Source organism: Falco cherrug, chromosome 11 (genome assembly GCF_023634085.1).
Source record: "Falco cherrug isolate bFalChe1 chromosome 11, bFalChe1.pri, whole genome shotgun sequence".
In the NCBI taxonomy this organism is placed as follows: domain Eukaryota; kingdom Metazoa; phylum Chordata; class Aves; order Falconiformes; family Falconidae; genus Falco; species Falco cherrug.
The window spans coordinates 22,483,679-22,506,155 of record NC_073707.1 but is presented as its reverse complement, the minus strand read 5'-3'; the positions used below and the strand labels follow the sequence as shown (position 1 = coordinate 22,506,155).

At 56.2% G+C, this 22,477-nt stretch overlaps 1 protein-coding gene across 2 annotated transcripts; it reads right to left on the bottom strand.

Annotated features, from left to right (window-relative positions):
- Positions 1–762: 762 nt before the first annotated feature.
- Positions 763–13,397, bottom strand: B3GNT7 (UDP-GlcNAc:betaGal beta-1,3-N-acetylglucosaminyltransferase 7). 2 transcript variants are annotated; one of them, XM_027811913.2, is made up of 3 exons: positions 13,183–13,397; positions 10,448–10,610; positions 763–2,177 (listed from the first exon to the last, which is right to left on the bottom strand). In XM_027811913.2, the coding sequence occupies exon 3, from the start codon at positions 2,102–2,104 to the stop codon at positions 977–979; it is 1,128 nt and encodes a 375-aa protein (XP_027667714.1). In that variant the 5' UTR covers positions 2,105–2,177; positions 10,448–10,610; positions 13,183–13,397; the 3' UTR covers positions 763–976. The 2 variants fall into 2 exon arrangements, with proteins under 2 accessions (XP_027667714.1, XP_055580002.1); XM_055724027.1 differs by lacking the exons at positions 10,448–10,610; positions 13,183–13,397 and adding an exon at positions 7,253–7,359.
- Between the last annotated feature and the right edge of the window lie 9,080 nt (positions 13,398–22,477).

Here is a 22,477-nt window from a genome sequence, read left to right as displayed (position 1 = left end):
AACCCCATCAGGGCAGCCCAGCTGCAAGGAGAGGGTCTCCCTGCAGCGAGCCCCCAGGGTGCCTGCACCCAAGCTGGGGTCCCAGGTGCTTTGGGGCCACTCCAGCTGGGGCTGATCAAGTTTCTCTGCCTCTTTCTTGGCTGTGGGCAAGGGCAGCCTGCCTCGTCCCTTCCCTTTCCTGCCAGGAGGAACAAATCCCTGAGGAATTCCAGCTGGGTACATTCCTCTGAGTGCACGCACAGCAAGGCTGGCAGAGGGGCTGTGTGGCTGAGCGCAGCCCATGCTGGTGCTGGGAGCCACCACTGTCTGGGACCCTCTATCAGGGACAAAGACCCCAGTTCCCCAACTGCCTGGCTGAAACCCCAAGGGGGGCTCAGGATCCAGCCTCAGAGGAGAGCCCCTTCCCCAGCTGCACAGTGAGGACTTTGGCAGGGGCAAACCCAATGCACACAGAGTCGATGTCACTAAAACCTCACATGGAGGAGAAACTTGAAATAACAAACAAAATCCCCTTGACTTTTGAGCTGTCGGGGGCTCACACACTTGTAAACTGCTCAGCTCCCTTGAAGCACTTTCCCTGGATAGCCAGACCCTGAACATCTCCAAAAAATGCCTGTGTCACATTCCCTCTCTGCCTCCCCCCCACCCCGTATTTCATCATACTCTGGTGGAGGTGGTACCTAAAGCAGAGCTCTGCCCTCCCTCCCTCTCTCTCTTCATTTTGTGCTAGATTTGTTGTGTTGTGTTTTTTTTCCCCTCTCCTTTTTCATCAACCCCCAACCCAGCTGGAGATAAGTGAACCACATTACAGTACAGGAACAAACACCATCACAAACCCTGCCCATGAGTGCAGTCTCTGCCCCGGAGGAACATGCCCCGCAGAGGACTCGTGTGCCACCAGCAGAGACTCACCCCATCCTGGAGCAGGGATCGGTTGTCCCAGCCCCTCCAGTCCCAGCTCTCCAGAGAGACTGAGCTAAAGGACATTGAGTTTTCTCGAGCATGTCAAGTTACTATGGACCAAGTCCCACATTTGGAGCAACTCTGGAGGCAGCAGTTTATGAACCACCAACATACTCCGGAAGAAACATGGCTCCTTGTTCATCTTGCTGTTCTTGTTCTTCACAATGCCAAAAGTTTTGAAGCCCTCGTGCCCAATGGGTGACACTTTTAGGATCTCCAAGCACATCCCTAGGAAGACATCGTCAATGGGGTACAGCTCCAGTGTCTCCGAGGTCTTGTGCAGCCTCTTGGCTAGGGGTCCATCCATGATGAAGCCCCCACCCCCTGCATAGGGTGGGTAGTTACTTTTGTTGTAGAGGGCGCTGGGGATGTAGTACTTGTTCTCCTTCTTCCGGATCGGCCTGGCCTTGTAGAGGACATCCCCAACAAAGAGGTCCTCTCCCTCCTTCTTGTCCTCCAGGAACTCCAGGATGTTGCTGGGACTCACAAACACATCGTCATCACCTTTGAAGATGAAGCGGACATTGTCACAGTAGATGTTCAGCCACTTCAGGAAATGGACTTCTTTGAGGGTGAGGTTGAAGAAGCTGTCCAGGAAATCCCACTGCAAGATGTCCCCATAGATATGGTTCTCGTAATCCAGCAGTTTCTGGTAGTTGGCTCTCTCCTCCTCCTTGGAAGCCGTGCCCAGCAAGAACAACGTCCTGATCCTCTTGCCGTCCACATCCTTCTCCTGGCCCCAGGTCCTCCGGATGGCCTCACGGCGGTCGTGCTGCGTAATGATAGACTTGACCACGATGAGCAGGTAGATGTCTCCGCTGCATTTCTCAGGGTGGTTGATCAGCATGGGAAAGTAGCGGCAGTGCCGATAGAGGAGGAACTGCTGGAAGTTGGGCTCCAGCCCTTTGAACCAGTCCACCTTGCTGAAGTTCTGGTTGGCTGAGCAGTTGGTAGTGGTGACATCCCAGGATTTCACTTGCTTTGCCATCACACTCTCCTCTTTCACAGGAGCTTTTTCCTTCTTGCTCTTCCAGAAAGTGCTGGTGAAGGAGAAGGAGTTGTCCCTCTTCTGCATTTTCAGGGCCTCTGGGGTGGGCAGGTCTTTCTGCTGCTGGCCCTGCATGAACTGACTGGGGGCCATTCCCCGTTGCAGCACCGTCACTGTGATCACCAGCAAGAAGGAGAGGCAAACAGTTTTGTAGATGGTCTTCTTCCTAAAGGGATAAGACAGGGAGTTAAGGAGAGGAAACTGCAGGCTGCAAGAAGCTTGCCTGCAAAAGCACCTCCTGGAGAGGTCATGGAATGCTCATAATCTGTGTCCCATCACCTGATGGGCAGCAGCCTTGTGGGAAGAGCTGTGGGACACCATACACGCTCTTCCCACCTGCATCCTGCTTGCTTGCAGGGCAGCTCGGGGGCCACGCTTAACCACAGGGACAGGCACAAGGCATATAGCAAGTGGCTGCGGTATCATCTGGCAACCCCATATCTGTGCAAAGAGCTGGGAAGGGTTCACCGGGAAGAAGATAAGGCAGGGGGGAGGGACGCAAGGGGAGAGAGAGATATGAAGTCAGGATGAGAGCTCCCGTGAAGAGCTGTTTTGGAGAGAAGTCCTGAAGAAAGCTCTGTTTCAGACATCTGAAAATTGCAGTTTAGGACAAGAGCAGAAGGGAATTATCTTTTCCATGGAAATGTTAATTCCAAAATACAGGCATACTGCCTATGGCTGTAGACTGGCATCCTATGGCCCTAGACTGGCATCACAGGTCACGCAACACTGAGAAACCAGAGCTGAGAAGACCACAGGAGTCAAAATGAAACAGTCATTGCTGTTTCGTTTCAAAATGGCAGATCAGGACCAAAAAAAATCACCACTTAAGGCGAACTTCAGGGTTCAGTGGGGAAGAGATGTCCTTAGCCCTGCAACCACCTTGGGAATCAGCATTTCTGGGGGCACTGCTGGGTGTTTGGCCAGTTCTCAGGACCTGTTGCTTCACTTTGTGGTGATAAGGAGCAGTAGATGCACTGCAGATTTGGGGGCAGATGTTCCCAGCCTGCAGCAAACCAGATACCTGCACATCCAGGGTGTGTGGAGGGCTGGGGGTGGTAGATCAAACGCTGCCCTCCCCTGCTGCAGACCCATCACCAGGGGAAGTTGCTGGCTCATGGGACAAACCCTGGTGCTCACCAGGGGCTTGAGCAGGATCCTCGTGCCGTCCTTGGGACAGCAGGAGGGCTGCACTCAGAGACAACTGATGCACTGAATGCCACCCCGAATACCACCCCAACCTGCTTTTCCACACAGTTAAAGGGGGCTTTCTTGCCCTGCTGCCACAGAGGAGAGGAACTGCTGGCCCTGCCCATCTACACTATGTTGTCCCCAAGTACCTGGCTCTGCTCCACAGCTGGCACATCTGCTCCACTTTCCTGATGTTGCAGTCCTGCTTGCTCCAGCTGCCTTGGCCCATCTCCCTGTGCAAAAGCACACCGGGCATTGGGGGGTGGCAGCTGGGATCCACGTGCCCACCGGGGGTCCTGACAGCTTCCCAAGGGCAGCACCATCTCCACATGGAGGGGACACATGGAGGGGACACGCGAGGTGCTCAGCAGTCCCTGGAGCCCCTTTTCCCTGCCGGGGAGTGAAAGGGACCTCGGCTGGGGAGCCAAAGGAGACAGACGTGGCACCAGTCTCATAGATCCCCTGCACCTGCCCTCTTGGTGACAGAAGCACGTTCCAGCCTGGGTGCCACCCACCAGGGACAGCCCTCAGCCTCCCACTCCCCGTCAGAGCCAGAACCAAGATAGTCTCTACCCAGGCAGATGGCACCTTCACTTTGGAGTAGTCCAGAGAAGGAGCTTGGGGCTGAAATCTGAAACATACAACCCAAGTGTTTTCCAGATAGCTCCCCCCCCCCCGCCAAAAAAAAAAAAAAAGGAACCTTGAAACTCTCCTGGCCCTGAAGGCTGGATTATGATCAGCACTGCCAGGAAGCTGCTGGGGTTTTGGGGCACAGGCTGCACCAAAGCACCTGCTTGGTGGGACACCCCATATTCCCTTGGGCTCCCCAGGGCAGGGGACTGCAATGCTCTTGGGGACTCCAGCCACACTGAAATGCAGCAGCCCCGAAGGGAAGCAGGGGAACCAGGAGCTTTCAGGAACTCCTGTCTCCAGCTTTGCCCTCAAGCACAAAGAACTTTTCAGCCCCACATTTACGTGGGAAAACTGTGATCGCTAGCGTGGACTGTGAGAGCCAGCGTGGAAATAAGTAATTACTGGTAAATTGATAGATATTCCTCATCTGGTTTTATATGTGGCCACTCATCTGAGACTGATGAGGGAGCAGTTCTGATTAGATCTCACCATTCCCTTAACCCTCTCCAGCCCTGGCCACACAGCTCTAAGCTTATCCTTAGAACCCCTGTGGTCCGATAAAACTTTAACCCCTGCACAGCCAAGCAATTTTTAAAACCTCTCATCAATACCTGGCACTGCAGCAGAAATAACCCTAGTCACCCTTGTATAGTAACCCCAATTGCACCGATCCCATCTGGACACTCAGCCTTGCTCCCACCCCATCCCATCCCATCCTTGCACTCCCCACACCCCAAGGACAACACATGATAAAATACCCAGCCTGAAAGATGGCCAAGGGTTCCCCAGAAGCCATGGGCAAGGAATTACTGATTTAATATTAAAAAAAAAAAAAAATTTGCATTGGTGGGGCTGTCACTAACTGGCACGAGTGGGTTCCACCTTTGGCAGGCTCTGCCTGACAAGAGACAGGAGCTCCGTGGAGTCGCTCACCCCCATTACCCTCCTTGGATCACTGCTTTTTATTTCAGTCCAGGCAGAAGACTGCCCTGGGGCTGAGGGGAGATGGAGCTCCTGCTTTTAGTAAGAGGTGGAGGAGGTTGGATAGCCTGGGTACATGTAGGTGTATCAGTGAGGTATTGCACAACAGCACAGAAACTTATTCCTCCCTCCTTCCTCCACCAGACACTGCTCCCCCAGCTCCCACCAGTGCAACGAGCAATTTTTGATTTGTTACAAAAAATTAGTTGGGATTTTTCCTATAAGTCGGACTCGGCAACCCGCAGGGGCACCACCGGGTTCAGCAGGAGCCAGCAGCCCCACGGCCACCTCCTGCCCCACAGAAATCCTGTCCCTGCACTGGCAGAAAAGCAACAGGGACTGGGGGAACCTGAGCCATAGCCACAGGCAATTCCCACATCAAACCAAAGATTCTGGGGGTCAGAAGAGTGGCAATCGCGTGTATCTTCTCTGATCTTGAGTCTTTCTGCTCTGTGGTCTCCTCAGCTGGGAAGTACTTCAGGGGGGAGGAACCGGGTCCTGCTCCCTGGAGACTCCAAGAACCACTGCTTTGCAGGAGGCGAGGGAGCTGTGTTGGCTTTGCTACCATCACAGAGAAATCACCCTGCTGAGCCCCAGTGCCCTGTTCTGGGGCACAACCCCCAGCCAGACCCTGGCAGTGTCCCCAAGAGCCGGCACCGAAGGGCCCAAGGACAGCAGCAACCCGTGTCCATGCCGGCTGGGCTCTCACCGGCGCCAGCTGGGGCTGGCTGGCCCAACCACCAGTGTCAGTGCCACTGAGACAGCTTTGAAAGGGTCCCAACCCACTCCCCTCCTCTTCCCTTTTCTCCACCAGGAAAAGCTCAAAAGCCTCCCTGTGAGATGGCCACGCCACCACCGGCTGTGCCCGGATGGTTAAATATAAATCCCCAAATTAGAGGCGGCCGTTCCCCTTTCAGGTGGTGATGCTGTAGGGCAGGCAAGGCCCTGGGGGACTGGGGCTCTCCGTCCCTGGTCCCCGGAGGCACACAGCCACTTTTGATCCACATGAAAACCTCTTTGATCAGTCAGGGCTATCTATTTATTTGGATTTTTCTGGCCCCTCAATTAGATCCAGTCACGGAGCCGGTGGAGGCACTGCCAGCATAGAGCCCTTTCTGTTGGCGGTGCCAAGGGCTTGGGAGAGGGGATCTTATCTAGGAGCAGATGCTGGGCACCCAAATGTCTCCAAAAGCAGCCTGTGTGCAAGCGCCCAGCAGGGCCCCAGCTCACGGTGGGTGTCCTCCCAGGGTGTCTGGGGACACACGTCCACTTCTTATAAAAGACCTCTGGCTTAAATACAAGGTGGTAAAAACACAGGGCTGGGGGAGAGGCAAGAGCAGGAGCCCTGGATGTCCGTCCCCCCCCCCCTCTCCATGGGCACCGTCCCCCAGGCTGGCGCTGCCGTGGGACAGGGACCCCAGGAGCAGGTCTGGCTGCCCCCAGGCGCCGCTCTCCCGGCCACGCCGCCCCCCTCCCCTTCCCAAACCGGCCCTTTGCAGGGAAGGGCTGGGGAAGGCATCCCCAGGGAAAGGCGGGGGGGGGGAACCGACCGCCAGCCCTGCCCGGTGGCCCCGTCCCGAGATGGGGCGAGGTTTGCGCTGGGAGCCGACACCCCGGAGAGCCTGGCCCGGGGTACCCCGGCCCGGGGGTTGCGGGGGGAGGGGGACCCGCGGCCGAAAGGAACGTCACTCCTGGGATGGGGACAGACAGACAGGGGACAGACGCCGTCTTTTGTCCCTTCCCCATGCGCACTCTCCTCACCAAAGTTGCCCGTGCCCAGCTATCCGCTCCCGGGGAGCCCCTCGGGAGGGACCCGGTGGGATGGGGACCGGGGAGCCCCTCGGGAGGGACCGGCGGGATGGGGACCGGGGAGCCCCTCGGGAGGGACCCGGCGGGATGGGGACCGGGGAGCCCCTCGGGAGGGACCCGGCGGGATGGGGACCGGGGAGCCCCTCGGGAGGGACCCGGCGGGATGGGGACCGGGGAGCCCCTCGGGAGGGACCCGGCGGGATGGGGACCGGGGAGCCCCTCGGGAGGGACCCGGCGGGATGGGGACCGGGGAGCCCCTCGGGAGGGACCCGGCGGGATGGGGACCGGGGAGCCCCTCGGGAGGGACCCGGCGGGATGGGGACCGGGGAGCCCCTCGGGAGGGACCCGGCGGGATGGGGACCGGGGAGCCCCTCGGGAGGGACCCGGCGGGATGGGGACCGGGGAGCCCCTCGGGAGGGACCCGGCGGGATGGGGACCGGGGAGCCCCTCGGGAGGGACCGGCGGGATGGGGACCGGGGAGCCCCTCGGGAGGGACCCGGCGGGATGGGGACCGGGGAGCCCCCCAGGCTGCGGGCAGGACGCGGCGGCGGGAGCGGAGGTAACGGGGGGCAGCGGGGGGTAACGGGGCAGGAGCAGGCGCGGCCCCCGCTCCCTGCGCTCACTCACCACTGGAACATGCTGGGAGTGGGACGGGGCGGCCGCTCCGCTGCTGGCCGGGGCTGCCCGCGGTCCGGGCGCTGCTTTCTGCCCTCTTCCTCTTCCTCCTCCTCCTCTTCTTTTTCCCAACCCCAAACCTCCCCCCCCCCCCCCCCCCCTTACTTTTTCCCTTTTCCCTCCCCTCGCTCTCCGAGGTGGAGCCAAGAGGGATGGCAAAGCAGGTAGGTTAACTCTTGCCCTGCCCCTCAGCCCCCCCCCCCCCCCCCACACACACACACCGCCCCCCCGCCGGCACGGAGCTCCCCAGCGATGCCGGGGACGGGGTTACGGGTGACACACCGCGCTTCCCCCGGGGACCCTCCGCGCTGCTGATGGGAAACTCACCGGGAGCTGGGAGCTCGCGGAGGGGTGGGGGCGGGTGTGTCCTGTCCTGCCCCACCCCCCCCGGCCCCACCCACCCAAACATCCCCCACCCTGGCACCCCGTAGGGTCTTCTGCAGCCCTCACAGTGCCCTCTGGGTGCATCAGCCCTGCCCCATCGCTGGTAATTGCAAAGGGTCCCAGCTGTGGGAAGGGGATCCCAGAGCTTCACCAGGAGAGGTGCTTTTGGCAGCTGGGATTTGATCTTTGGAAAAGGAATGTGGGTCTTTTCTGCCCTCGCCCCTCAACACAGTCAGGTCAGGTTGGGATGAATCCCAAAAGGAAGCTGGGGCCCAGCTCCGGTTTCTCACGGCAACACTGAGATCCCAGCTTTGCCTCTGTGCACAGCATAGTTTGGGATCCCTGAAGCAACGGAGCCACAGCTTTCCTGGGACCCACACTTTACCCAGGACCACATCTCACTCAGGATCCACACCTTGTTGGAGACCAACACTGCCCAGGGCTCCCACCTCACCAGACACACACACTGTCCAGGACCCACACCTCACGTGGGGTGCAGGGAGTCCAGAGGAAGGGTTGCTGCAGCAGAAGGGTGCCTACAGCATGCCAGGACCTGCCTCATGGATCAGATTTCCACCAGCACCGGGGGCAGGTGAGGTGTCCTTCCAAACTCTTCCTTCAGCCCTGGTTCAGAGTAATGTTCCACCAGAGTCCCTGCTGCAGCCATACCAGCAGGGGACATCCCATTGCCCATTGAGATGCAGATTTAAAGACCTTCTTTTCCTCTTAAATGTAGCATTTCAGTTGAGGGTCTTTTTCAGCCATGAAAATCAGTCCCCATCATTTCTGATGTCTCCCTTTTTGTCATGCTTCCATCCCCACCAGCTGCTCATGTCAACCATGAAGCCTGCAGGAAATCCTTTGGGATATTTCCTTTCCTGCCCAGCAGAGATATCCCAGTCCCTTTCCCCACAGCCTCTCTGCATTTTGCATGAGTGCTGAGGGTCGGGGTCTCCCACAGCTGTCATACCCCCCCCCCCCCCCCCAGACACACTGTGCTTGTCATGGGAAAGGCTCTTCTGTGCCAAGGCTGGACATGTGGTGGGACCCACACAACCTCTGTTACTCAAGCAACACTTGGCCCTGCTCCAAGAAAACCCCAAGTCCAGCTCAGTTCGGGAAAGAAAGTTGCATTGCTTTCTCCCAGCCTCATTCTCTTTCCTCATCTCAGTTTATTGCTTTCCCAGATGCCCTGCAGCTCCATGTCCTGGGGACTGTGAAAGCTCCCCAGGAAGCGTTGCCCAAACTGGCTGCACCAGCTCTGCAGCACCCCACAACCTTATCACCACCGAAAGTACCTACACACCTTCCCTGATTCCTTTTTGGTCTGTTCCCACTGCCGATAGGAAAGTCTGTATCTGCTGAATTTATAGCCCCAAGAAAATCATGGCTGGGAAGTGCACAGAGAAAGAGTACTGGGTATGATGAAGAGCTACACTGAGTATCACCCTGGAGTGGGATGTGAGGAGGACTCATCTCATCCCTGTAGCACCTGTAGATGGTAGGGCCCATGGCTGGGAGCTCACTCCACTCTGCAAAGAGGGGCTCACAGTGGAGGGTGACCCCGTTGGAGAACTCCCCCTTCACAAACAGGCACAAAGGGGTGTGAACAGCAAAGCCCCACCAGCACAGCCACCATCTCCTCCTTGCAACATGCCCTGGGACCACAAGGGGACAGGGGTGGCAGCATCCTGGCCGTGGGGAGCTGGAATAAACCCCAAAACACACCCCTGGGGCAGCTGCTGTAGCCTGCAGGAGATGCCCAGGTGCTGTGGGTGTGCGACAGGCTCCCAGGGCTCTCCGGATCCCCCAGCACAGCATGGCCAGCCGGCAAGCCCAGGGCCAGCTGGATGCAGCGTGCCCGAGGGCTGAGCTGCTCGGGCATGGAAGCGGCACTGCTGCGGGGCGAGGAGGGCTCCTGGCAGCCTCGGCAGGGAGCTCTGCCAGCTATGCTCCCTGCCTGCCGCCTCTCTGCTGCCTGCTTCCGTGCAGGAAAGCAGCAGGGCCACGAGCACAGGGACTTCCCGGATGCTTCTGTGCTGCTACGCAGTTTCAGCTCCAATAATCCCCCCCTGTGCAGGCAGACCCTGCTCCTGCCTCCTCCTGTGCAGGACAGATGCATGTCCTGCTGCGTGAGAGCGCTGCAGACCTGGGGCGTGATGGCTGTGCAAAGCTTTACTTCTCTATTCGTTAAAGACTTAAATAGTGTCAGGTCTGGGGCTACTAACGACAGAGATAAGCGCTGTCCAAGGCAACTCTGGCATCACCAGCTCCTGTTTCAAGGCTGAGTCTTAAGATGAAGCAGCATTTTTTACATATGTTTCATCATTACATAGGAAAGTTTAGGACAAACCCAAGTTTTCAGGCTCTCCATATTCACCCTGGGAAAGCAGAAAGGCAGCAGGAAGGTTAAAACCAAATGAAACCATTTTCTTAAAAAAATATAATCCTCCTCCACACACCTTCTCCTTGCCTCTTTCTAGTGTCTGGCAAGAACAAGTTTTACCCGAGCAGCCACAACCCCTCTGCTGAGAGCAAAGTCTAGAAAGAGACACCTGAATTTTTTTGTTCACCCAAAACTGAAGCCAGGGGCAGCATCACTTTATTATGAGCAGACACAGGCACCAGCAGATCCCTGCCATTCCTGCCTGTCCCTGTCTTCAGCAAAGTGGATGAATCCATTGTCCCTCCTTTGCTGCAGCACCCAGCACCCTTATTTCTTAGGTCTAAGTCACGAGGCTGAAATTCAGAGGCACCAGGTACCTTTTTGGCACTGTTGGCGGAGCTGCAGGTGTCTGGAGAAAGGCTCTTGCATGGCAGGCTCTTGCTCAGGCATGGAGAAGCTCAGCTCGTTTGCCTAACGCAATGCTGGAGACATTCTGAGGTGCGGTGAGCCACTGTGGTCCTGTGAGAGCTGGCACGGGACCTGCAAGAAATAACACTCATTGCATTGGATGGGGATGCAGAAGGGAAGGTAATGCACAGACCCTCCTAAGTGACACCCAAGTCACAGCTGGGGTGACATCAGCTCCTGCCAACAGCAGCCACCTCTGCAGCTGCCGGCTCCTGGGACCCATTTGGAGACAGCCAGTACCAGTGCCACACACTTACCTCCCACCTAAGCATCCCACCCGGTGTCACCACTGGAGATGGGGGCAAACGACCTGTGGGGACATGAGGCTTTGGAGCTGGCACCTAACAGGGCTACAGGGCATCATTTGGGTAAAGGATGGTGAACAAAAATCATTTGGGTGAGGACTGGGGCGATGCCAAAGTGGCTCATTTGGATGTTCTCAAAGCAAACCGCAATGCTTTTTTTGTTTCAAGAAGCCTCTTTTCATTTCAAAGCGGGCCTGAACTAAAATGTGTTATAAAAAAAGTAAGTACAAAGGAAGAGGCTTTTTTTAATGAAGTTTATGTGATCCCAGGGGGCTGGCTAGTGGCAGGTTGACCCAGCTGATGTTTTTCCCACTGATGGTTTGGGTTTGTTTCACTGGGAAAAGCTGCCCTGTTTTTTTTGCTATGGTTTTTTTTTTGGTGGTGTTTTCTGATTTCTTTCCATTCCAGCAAATTATATGTACACAGAAAAAAGTCTCATCTCTTCTCCCAGTGACTCTCACACCTCCTGGCCACTTGTGCCAGTGCTGTGGTCCCCAGGCTGGATTTCCCACACCAGCCAAGGTCCTGTCGCCCTGTGACCTGCAGGGACACCCAAATCAGCCTTCTCCTCCCCAAACCTCTGAGTGCCTGGAGCTGGACCAAGGGCTCAGCCTGACCTGACACCAGCAGCATGGGGTGGTCACACATTTTAGGTGTTCCTTAAACCATTCACCTGCGCCATACCCCAGGGTGGGGAAGGAGGCCGAGGCTACTATTTGTTTAGCTGAGCCAGACTCACACCACGTAAGGACTTTGCACGCACTCCTGGACAAACATCCTGGCTGCAATAGGACAGGGAATGTCCCTTTGTGCTTGCACATTTGTTTTCTAAGCACCTTTCGTGATGCTGTTTGTGCTGCGTGGGCAGGTAGAGAGTAATCCTGGGAGGCTCCACCATCACCTCTCCTCCCACGTGGGATCCCAGGGGCTATGACCAGGGACTGGCACTGCCTCTGTCCCAGCCCTCGCTCAGAGAAAACCCCACAGGCAGTTAGGATTAATTATTACCCTGGTTTATTGCTGAATGAACACCTCCAGCTTGGAAGCTGGGGCAGACGTCAGGTACCGTCCAGGTGTGACGTGGGATGGCAGGGAAGCCGGCCACCCCCACAGAAAGCTCCCTCCGCTTGCCCATCATTAACAGGACCATAATCCAGATCCCGAGCACGGCACTGGTTATTTACACATTAACCCCAGGGCCCCGCGGCCGTTTCCATCCCAGTGCCTCTGCCAGAGCTGGACCACATGGGCTCCCAGGCGGAGGTGGGAGAAGCGTTTCTACCTTCCCAAAGCCAGGGTCTCCCTCCTGATCCACTGGCCTTGGCAGCTCACCCTGAAACACCTTGAGCCACAGCCAAAAGCAATGCCCGCTGCCCTGCTTGGAATCAAACCCCGGGGGAAACTGCACAATTTCTTCCAAAAATGGGGGAGGAGGAGAAGTTGCTTTGCAGGGTGATGGCTGGGCCAGCCCTGCCCTGCTGGGGGGTCCCCAAGCCACTGTTGCCCTCTGCAGCCCCAACCTGCCTCTGGGCCACCCCATGAGAGCACGGTGCTCAGGGGGGACACGAACCCCACAGCCGCAGTGTGGGGGAATAGGAGGATGGGGTGACACTCCAGTGCCACAGGTTCAGGGAAAGGCAGGGGACAGGATGGTGGCACAGTGCTGGAGGAGACAAGGCTGTTGCAGCCCCATCCCCAGGCGGGACACGAGCCGGGGCTGCCAGGGAAGCAGTGCCCTGGCCTCTGTGCCAGGAGCTGCAGGAGCAGCACAGGGGGAAGCAGTCAGCAAACCTGGGTGAGCAAACCCCCGGGGCTGGATCCATCCAAGGATTTGCCTCCTTGGGATGCCCCTTCCTCAGTTTCCCCAGGGAAAAAGCTCCCCTCTAGGTTTGGGGCTGCTGCCCAGCAGGGCTGCTACCTCCTCTCCCTGGGGGATTTGTGCCCCTGGGATGCCTGGGTCTCCTGGGGAGACTGTGTGACTGTGCTGTTGTTGCTTTAAATCAGCAGCTGGATCCAGCTGTAACTGCGAGTAACCCTCACCGCAGCCTTGCCCAGGCCTTTTATGCATTTTCCAGTGGTTCCAGAGGCAGTTGGCGGCAGCGCACAGGGGAAACCGGACTCACGCTGGCGAGCAGGGAAGGGAGGGGAAAGGGAAAACATTTCCCTTCCCAAAGGAGAAGGGGGAGCCTGATGCTGTGGCTCCGGCAGCAGGCACGGGGCGAGCAGACAGCTTGTGGTGCCTCTGCAGCATGATGTGAACAGCCCTGTGGTTGGACACAGTGAGCCAGAAGCCCTGGTTGTCTCTCGCAGCCCAGCGTCCCCCTGCGAGAAGTACTTACCCCAGTGTGCCTCAGTTTCCCCCTCTCTGCTTTCTCAATTCAACCTCACGCAGAAAGCCCCAAGGTCTGGGTTCTTCGTCCTGCGAGCCTGTGGCAAGATGGCATCCCGGCACTGAAGAAAACAAGCCCATGAGCATATAGGATGGAGAAAGCCTAGATGGATGGGAACATGAGGTTGAGAAGGGAGACATGTTTGTGCTGCCCAGGCCCACAAAGGAGGGAGGAGGAGGATGTTGGTGTGCTCGGCCTTGGGAGGGAAAGGGAAAGAGGGAAAGAGGGAAAGAGGGAAAGAGGGAAAGAGGGAAAGAGGGAAAGAGGGAAAGGGGAAGGGAAAGGGAAAGGGAGGACCTGTCCTGCTGCTGAAGGGCATCACTCACATCCCAGACCCTCCCAAAGAGCAAAGGTAGAGGACAGGGAACCAGGAGAGAGAAGTTCTAAGGTTGGAGGACTGGGAAAGCAACGTCATGCCAGTGCTGAACCTGGCAGCCCTGCCTGCAGAGATGCTCCTGCCTGTCGCAGGGACCACAGGCCTGTCCTGCTCAGCCTTGCTGCCCTGACCGTCCTGCAGAGCTGGCTGCGGGTGCAGGCTGAAGGTGAAGCCCTGGCTGGGCATCACAGAAACGGCTGTCCCAGCTGCAGCCCGGGCAGGGCTGGGCTGAGCTCAGGGTGCTGGCACGCTGCGCACACAGCCCCGGGAAGCCCTGCTGCCGGGGGGGCTGGCACGGATTCGGGAGCCACGAGCTGCAAGGCGACGTGTTTTCCGCTGGGCAGGAGAGCGCTTGCGACGTCGCTCATGAGTCAGATGGAAAGGGTGGCTTAGGAATCACCTGAGCCCGGCGGCTGCCTGCCCGCGGCCCCTCTCCAGCCCAAGTGGAAAAACATACAGCCCCGGTGCAGCGCATGCCTGCCGAGACCCCGAGCGCTGGCCGGGCCCCCTCCTGGGCCAGCAGACGCAGAAATGCTCACATTAGCCTTTTTTGGCCAAATCGGTTGAGGAGTGAGGTAGAGGCGACTCAGACATCCCTGGCCCTGCAGCTCTGCTCATCATTAATCATTGCTCCGCTGCTGCTCATTGCCTCTGCCAAAACCTGGGCTCTGCTGCAGCCACTGGTGGGTCTGTCTCCAGTAAGAGATGGAGAGTGGGAGAAAGAGGGCATGCGGAGTACAGATTTTCCCCTCTTTGGCTGGGGCTACACAACTACAGCCATGGCAAAGCCCCCCCACTTCTGCACGTACAAGGAGGGCAGCACCCAGCACCCATGGGGCCACCCAGGCAGGCACCCACCCGGCGCAGGGGATGACCCTTGCATGGGCATCGCTGCCCAGCCCAGCCCGGGGAGCTGGTGGGAGAAGCGGCAACAGCAATTTGCTAGCCTGGGAGGATTTTAGCCATTTGAGAGCCCTCAGGAGAGGAGAAGAGAGCCGGCACACCCAGCTACATTCCTGAGGTTTGGTTTCCATGGTGGGATGTTCACCCGACAGTGAAGTCATGCTGTGGGCTGAGATGGCCAGTGAGTTAATGCATGGATCCAGCTCCTTCCCTGATTCACAGCAAGCACAGCTACAGCCCTGTGCCATCTGTCAGGCTGACGGTTCTGCCGTGCTGCTGCAGCTCCAGCATTTCTAGAATCTTGGTCTGGGGAGGCTCCAGACACGGCTGCTGGGTTGATCCCTGCCTCATTGTGGGAAATCAGCTCCTGCCACAGGGTGGAGGGACAAACTGATGGCTCTCATGGGTCCTTCCAGCCCATTTGTGTCATCACAGTGCTCCCCATAATGTTCTACTTTCCCTTCACCCTACTGCTGCCACTGGTGACAACAGGGCAAAGCCCCACCCTAAGAGCTCACTCCTGTAGGGCCAAAGCCTTGAAGATCTGCCCAACGTCAGGGAGAGGTGGGGAAGGATGGAAAGCTGGACAGCATGGAAAGAGCAGGATGGAAAGTCCATTGGTCCTTGGAGTGAGGTGACAGGGTCACTCTCTGGCACCAGCAGCTCGTGGTGCCAACACCAGGCACATGGCTGTGGAGTTTCTCTATGGGGCACCACAGACCAACAGACCAGAGTGTGGTGAAGGCACTGGCCCTGGGCTGGCAGCCAGTAAGCCAAGATTATTCACAGCCTCTGGAGTGGTTTTCTGCTGTCCCTAGTAGCTGTGGGCTCAAGGATGAGGGCAAGCTGAACCCCAAGGGGCCTCTACTCTTCTCTTGCACGCATGCTGGTGTCTTGCATGAGCACATGATGCCTCTGGAAGACAGGAGGACACGGCTAACCCTCAGACACATCATGGGGGACCTCTAGGTGCTGGCACCCCCACACACAAGGCTGTTTGATTTCGAGATGGACCCAGACCCTCCTGCGCATGCTCGTGTTTAATCTAAACCAGAAAAACCCCTCCCTGCTTCTCATCTCACATGCAGCCAGACACAGAGGTCCTAGCTGGGAAGTCACCAAGAACCCATGCTCTCTTCAGGGGCTGGCACTGAGCCACCAGCAATGTCCCCTGCTCCAAGAGGGAACAAGCCCTTCCAGGTCTGTCACGGCAGGTGATGCCTCTGGGGACAAGAGATGATGCTCAGGATGCGTAAGGGGCTGGCACAGCCTGGCAGCCACCTGGACGTGTACCAGCCAGAGCGGGAAGCGTGCAGCCAAACTGAGCCAGGGCTACAGCCAAAGAAAACCAGCGGCCTCAGGGCTGTTTTGCACCAGCCGGGATGGAGCAGCAGCTCCGTGAGCCAGCGCTCGGGGCACCGAAGGGTGACACAAGGCAGCTCCCTGTCTTGAGGGCCCCACAAAGCTTGCCAGGACTCTCCCAGCCCTTCCCCAGGCTTCGTTTGTTTGACACCAAGCCATGTAAAGGTTAAGTGATGTACCCGGGGTGCAGACAGACCCAGCCTCCCCTGGCGCCCCCCCGCTTCCCATCCCGGACCCCATGCACACACTCAAGTGTGCCACAACTGTCCCTCAAATCCCTCTGCACCTGGAAACGCTACCTCCCAGCCTCCTACCTCCCAGCCTCCTACCTCCCAGCCTCCGTCTATTCCTCAGGCTCTTCTGCCTCCACTCCACACTAATGATATTCATTTCACCACCTTCTCCTGGGGCGCTGGCCCCCCTGTAGCAGCTCTCGGCTGCTCTCCGCGGCTCCCAGCTGCCCTCCAGCCCCGGTGACTCACGCTCGCACACACTGAGCCCTTTCAGCAGCCCTCAGCCCGAACACTGCCCCAGTCTTCCCAGTGCCAGCGTGCCGAGCCCCCCCGCAGCACTGCTGCCGGCACAGGCTCCTGGCAAAGGGGAGACATCCACACCCTCGCTAAGAGAGCGGCTTTCACCGGCGAGAAGCTGAAGACCATCATCTGGGCCAGGATGAGGTGCAAGCAAGCGGTCGACCGGCTGGGATGGACTTGCAGCCCGGGTCCCTTTGAGCAATGGCCAACAGTTCAAAAAGAAATAAATAGATGTATTTGAAAAGAGAAGAAAAAAAAAAAAAAAAAAAAAAAAAGATCACAAGCTCCTAACAGGACTGTTCTTGGCTCTGACAGATGAAACCTGCCAGGAGCCTTTTCCTCCCTTCTGCCTTTACCAAACTTCCTCAGCCCAACAGCAGGGCTCTGTCTGCTGCCTGGGGACGGGGGGGCAGAGAAGAGGCTCTTCTGTTCCCCAGCCCCTGGCTGGCAGGGGGTGGGCGCTGCCATACAAACCACCCCTTCACCTGGGAACGTTGCAAAATCCCCCGTCACAGGAGCCACTAGAAAAATCTGTTTCCGAGAGTTTCTGGGGGCCAGGGCTGCCTAGAGAGCCGGCTGGAAGTACGCTGCCTGTGGGACAGCACCATCCCCCACGCTGCATCAGGTCCAGCTTGTACAAGGGGGGTTGCCACCCTCCGCAAGGGTTTGTGTCTTATGGCCTGGGGTGAAGTGCTGGAGCCTGGGAAAGTCTGTGCGTGGTGTTGCAGGGGAGGGGAGGGTTTGGGTGTACCCCAAAACAAGCCTTACCCACCTGCCACAGCCTAACACCAGGGCTTTTTGGCTGTCACAGCCTCTCCAGCGAGGTGTGCACACCCCAAGGGACACAAAGAGAAAAGTGAACTCTTGTGACTGCGGGCGACACAGCAGAAATACACACAAACCCAGGGGAAACCTCTGCGCCGAGGGCTGCGCAAGCACCTCCTGCCTCCGTTTCCTTCCTGTCTCTTGCTGCCTTTTTTGCCTGTGATTTTCTGTTCAGTTTGCCAAAATACCCAAACTACCTGAAAAAACAGTCACAAAATCCCCTACAGCAGAAGCAGAAATGTGTGTGCGTGTGTCTCCATCCATCCGTCCGGGGAAGGGGGGGGTGTCATCATTACCACAGCTCAGCATAGACCAGAGGAAGGGGGTGACCCCTACACCCTGGGCAGTGTCACCCATGTTGCGGAAGCTGCACCGATTTACACCTGCGGAGCAGCGTGTGGGCCTGCAGCAAGCCCAGCTCTGGGCTAGGGAACAGGATTAAGAAAAAGGGGAAAAAACCTACAACCCTGACTGTGAAAAACCGCAAGAGGCAGGCGGCCAGACTGGAGGGGAATCCCCGGCTGGGGTTTGCTACTGAATCTCTGACAAGCCTCTGCTCTCACCCAGGCATTTCTCCTTAGAGGGGACAGCAGAAGGATGCTGCCCTGGGGTCAGGCTTGTTTGTTCTCTTCCAGAAGTAGGGCCAGAGAGGTGAAATCTCAAAATCTTGGTGGGAGGAATGTGGTATCTGAAGGGCTGAGATGTGCATTGCAGCACCCTGCCCTCAGGGTTTTTGCCAGGTTTCAGTAGGGGTGAAGTCCACCTTCAGCTCCCTTTCTCCAGTGAAAGGCCACAACCAAAGAAGTTGAGTTTTATAAGCCCAGAGAGAGAGGTGTGAGGGTTTTGCAAGCTGTGCTTAACCTAGAAAAGGCCACCCAGAAGCTGCATTTGCCACGCTCCTGGCCGTGAGATCAAGCCACCGGTGTGGGGACACCACTGCCAACAGCAGCAGCCAGAGCACCCTGTGACTGGTGGCAATGGTCCCACAGCCCTAGTGCAGGGGAAGGACACGGCTCGCCACCAGCTCCCTGCATGTTGCCAAGCTGCTTCAGAGCAGAGGGCAAGCACTGCTGCACTGGACTGCTGTGGAAACGATGCCTGGCAAAACTTTTTTCCACTCTCTCCCTCCCCGTTGTCCTTCCACAAATGCCTGGCTTCGTTAAGGAGCAGGTGGATGGATCCTATCAGCCCCTTAACACAGCCCAGGGAGGGCAGAGGGAGGATGAGACCCACCACTGGGGGCAATGGCAGCTGTGCCAGATGTTACAGCATCAAACAGGGGTGCTGACAGCCACAGGGAAACAGCTGATGGTTAAGGCTTAACTATACAGACCCCTGGGAGTCCTAGAGCCCAGGGTGACCCCAGTTCCCAGGTTCAGTGCTGCAGAAGTGGGGAAGGGGCTGGTGTACATTTCCCATGCCCCAGTCCTGCAGGGCACTGGATGCTGGGGTGTGCAGGGAACAGGGGAGCCCTGTCCCCACAGACAGCTCCATCCTGGGCTGGTCCTGCATCCCAGGTGGCTCCTAGTCGGCTGGAGCAATCCAGAGGCACCCACCATCCCTCACAGGGTTGAGGCCAGTATCTCTGCTGTTCCTGTTGGCTTTGGGATCAGCCATCCAGCAGCAGAGCCTCAAGTCAAACTGCAGTGCTGCTGGCAAAATTATCTTAACTGCTTGCAAAGGGAGAGCCAATTAATTTCACACCCAGGAAATACAGAGATACTTTTCTCAATAATCTGGAAAAGTAACTGATATACGTGTGGAGGAAGGGGAGAGGCAGAAGAATGTACACTGTATTTATGGAGCTTTTATTTGTCACTGGTTCCTGCACAGCCAGGCCAGACAGCTCTAACCTGCTCTAACCCACTCCCTCCTTTGTGCTGGAATAATTTGTCTGCGTAATACCCAGCAAACACACTGAAGCAACAGAAACCTGACCAGATGCTACCCGCATAAAACAACGTGGCAGGAAAAGGTAAAATTCAGGCTGCGAGTAAAAGGGAGGTACATTAGTCCAAGCAAGAAGCAGCTGTGTTACACTCACTATTACTTCACACCCTGTTATCTGTGGGGGGTATAATAAAGGAAAACTTGGGCTGGGTTTATGCAGCCTCTATCTTTGGCACGCGTTGCATGTTCAGTAGACGTGGAGAATAAGTCAGATCCCCTGTAACAGCTCTTAGCTGATACAGGTACAGCATGGGCCAAGCTCATGAAGATGCAGGATCAAGAGTTTTGCAGTTTCACTGTGAAACTAATAGGATGTAGGAGCTAACCCCCCTGCTTCCCCCTGAACCACGTGAGTGGGGGAGACACGCAGCTGTCCTGACAAACAAAATCCATTTCTAGCCCTCAGGGTCACAAATACTACAGTCACAAACTATGCCTGATAAAGAAAATAAGCATAAGCTAGTACCGGTCATGTTAACATTCAAGTTTCCAGGCAATCTCCAGCTGCAGCCCCTTAAGCACAACACTGCAGGTCTCCCAGCACAGCAGCTCTGGCTGCCCCAGCTGCACCATCCCTATGTGCAAAGCAACATTTGCGTTTTCACCCTGCACAAACCATTTTGCCCTGCTGCAAGAACACATGACAACACTAAGGGATCACAAGAGTCACTCCTACCAACAACAAACGGGAACCTCAGATCAAATAATGAGGAGTAAAGCAGGACTATTCCTAAAACTCTATACATTTTTGCAGCGAGGTTCAGAGGCTGCCCCACATCTCCCCTGTTCTGTCTCTTGAAATCACCCTATCTACCCTGAGGCAGGTGCAAAGCTCTCTCAGGCTGGGAAGAGTTAAAATAAGGAGACACTTTTAAGCTACTATATTTGCATTTGAGACAACCACCAGCACTGGAGCCACAAAGGTATTTCTCAACTTCTGATGTTCAAGGAGGTCTGAAAGTGGGTGTGGTGGCAAAGTTTCTATTCCTGATTCTTACGTTGTCCGGAACAACCTCAATTCCATATCGATTATGGCACCTAGACTATCATACGACCTTTCTGCACGGTTAAGAGCCTAAGAGAAACTAATTGGTGCATATAGCGTAAAGGTGTGCAAACTCCAGATTTGAGCTGCTGTAAAACAATTTGTGGGTACAAATGGCACTGGGTAATAAACCAGGCTGAAACGCGCCTTTCTTGTACATCTGGTGTTAAATTAACAAACCAGAACTTTTAGCTTCTTGGCTTTCTCCTTCATTTTGTTTCAGAGCACAAGTCTGCACAGAAAGCCAGGCATAGCAGCAGCACATTTGGGGCAGTTGCAGCTCTATACCACATCAGTGTGTGACAAGATGCAGAAGAAAAGCTCTTAGTGATTAAAAAACTGATCTCCTGCTCCTTAGGGCTGAAAAGCAGCCTGCAACAGCTCAGGCACAGTCAGGCAGTGACAGTCTGACCTGGAAGAGCTGCTGCAGTAGCAGGGACCTTTGCCGAATGGATGAAAAAGGGAGCATCACCTCCCAGAGCAGTTTTGCTCTCTTTGATCCAGCCCCAGTGCACAAGGGAACCACCGACAGGGCAGAGATGTGGAGGGAAAAGCCTTCCCCAGAGTTCCTCACAGCTGGAAGCACAAAGACACGACCCATGCACCCCCCATTTTCAGTACCCAGTTCTACAGGGCTTTTGGGTTGCCTTGCCTCCTCTCCAAACTGGGGGTTTGAAGGTGCCTGCTGGGAACTCCCTGGAGATAGAGACAACCACCAGCCCTCACTCCTTTCAGGGCTGTATGCCACATTCTCTCAGATTCCCCCACAAGTGTTCAGGAAATCCCCATTTCTACTCTCTCTATAACTGGTCTGTGTCCAGTAACTGGGTGTCAGCCCTACAAGAGCCCCTGCTGCCATTCACCCAGTTCCTCTGGTGCAGAGCTGGGCTCAGACGAACTGCTGCCTCTCCTGAGTCTTACTGTGCTTCTACTCGTAGCATGTTATGGCCAATTCCAGGCAAAGCACAACACAGACACACACCCTGCCCTGGCTGCGGCTGGGACAGTTAGTTTCCTCCACAGTAGCTGGTATGGTGCTATGTTTTGGATTTGGGACCAAAATAGTGCTGATAAGGCAGGGATGTTTCAGCTATTGCTCACACGGCTTTGAAGGACATCTCTGTTTCTCACACCATCCCACCAGCGAGCGGGCTGGGGGTGCACAAGAAATTGGGAGGGGACAGAGCGGGGACAGCTGACCCCAAGTGACCAAAGGGATATCCCAGACCACGTGCCATCATGCTCAGCAATAAAAACTGGGAGAACGAAGGACTTATTATGGTGTCTGTCTTCCCACGTAAATTACGTATGATGAAGTAACTGTTCCTGCTTCCTGGAAATGGCTAAACACCTGCCTGCCGTGGGAAGCAGTGATTGAATTCCTTATTTTGCTTTGCTGGTGTACACAGTTTTTGCTTTACCTATCAAACCGTCTTTATCTCAGTCCACAAGTTTTCTCACTTTCATCCTTCTGCTTCTCTCCCCATCCCACTGGGGGGTGAGTGAGCCAGCAGCTGTGCGGGGCTGAGCTGCCCACCTAGGTTAACCCACAATATATCCCTAAGGTCGTGGCAGTAACACCTCCCCCATAATCTCCAGCGTGCCTAACCAAGGACATATTTCCCCAGGAGCTGATTTTCTAGCAAGGACAGGGTATTCCCAGTACAAACCATACTCACAGCCCAGAGGAAGGTCATTCAAAGAAACACGTGGGCAACGCCAGTAACCATGCCAAGCAGCAGGACCAGTCAGCTTCACAGAAGGTAAGGCTGCCTGCAACTTTGCCCAGGCGAGTGCAGGTGCTTTGCCCAGCACAACAGCTGGTGCTGGTAGAAAGAAGCAAGATATTTCGCCAGCAATGCACTGTCCTGTCCCATTCCCCAGGAATGGTTTAAGAGGCATCTAACGAAGCTCAGAGGTCTCACTGTTGGCAAGGTGAGAACACTTCAGTGGCTGACTTGCCCCAAACTGTTATCATTTACGAGATGGTTTTGCATGACGTACTGGCGTCAGAAGTCAGTAGACAAACCTAATGAGAGATTTTAATCAGCCCCAGCACAAAAGGAAGGAGATTCCTGCATAATACCAGAGACTGAAAAGCTCTCTTTTGGGATCAGCTCTGCTCTGCAGGAAGAGGCTGTGGTACAGGTGAAAAGGCTACAGCCAGCACTCACAAGACAGACATCCAGCCAGTTTTTTGAGAGCTCCAGCCTGAGCCAAGCACCTTTCAAAACCTCCTTTGCCACTGCA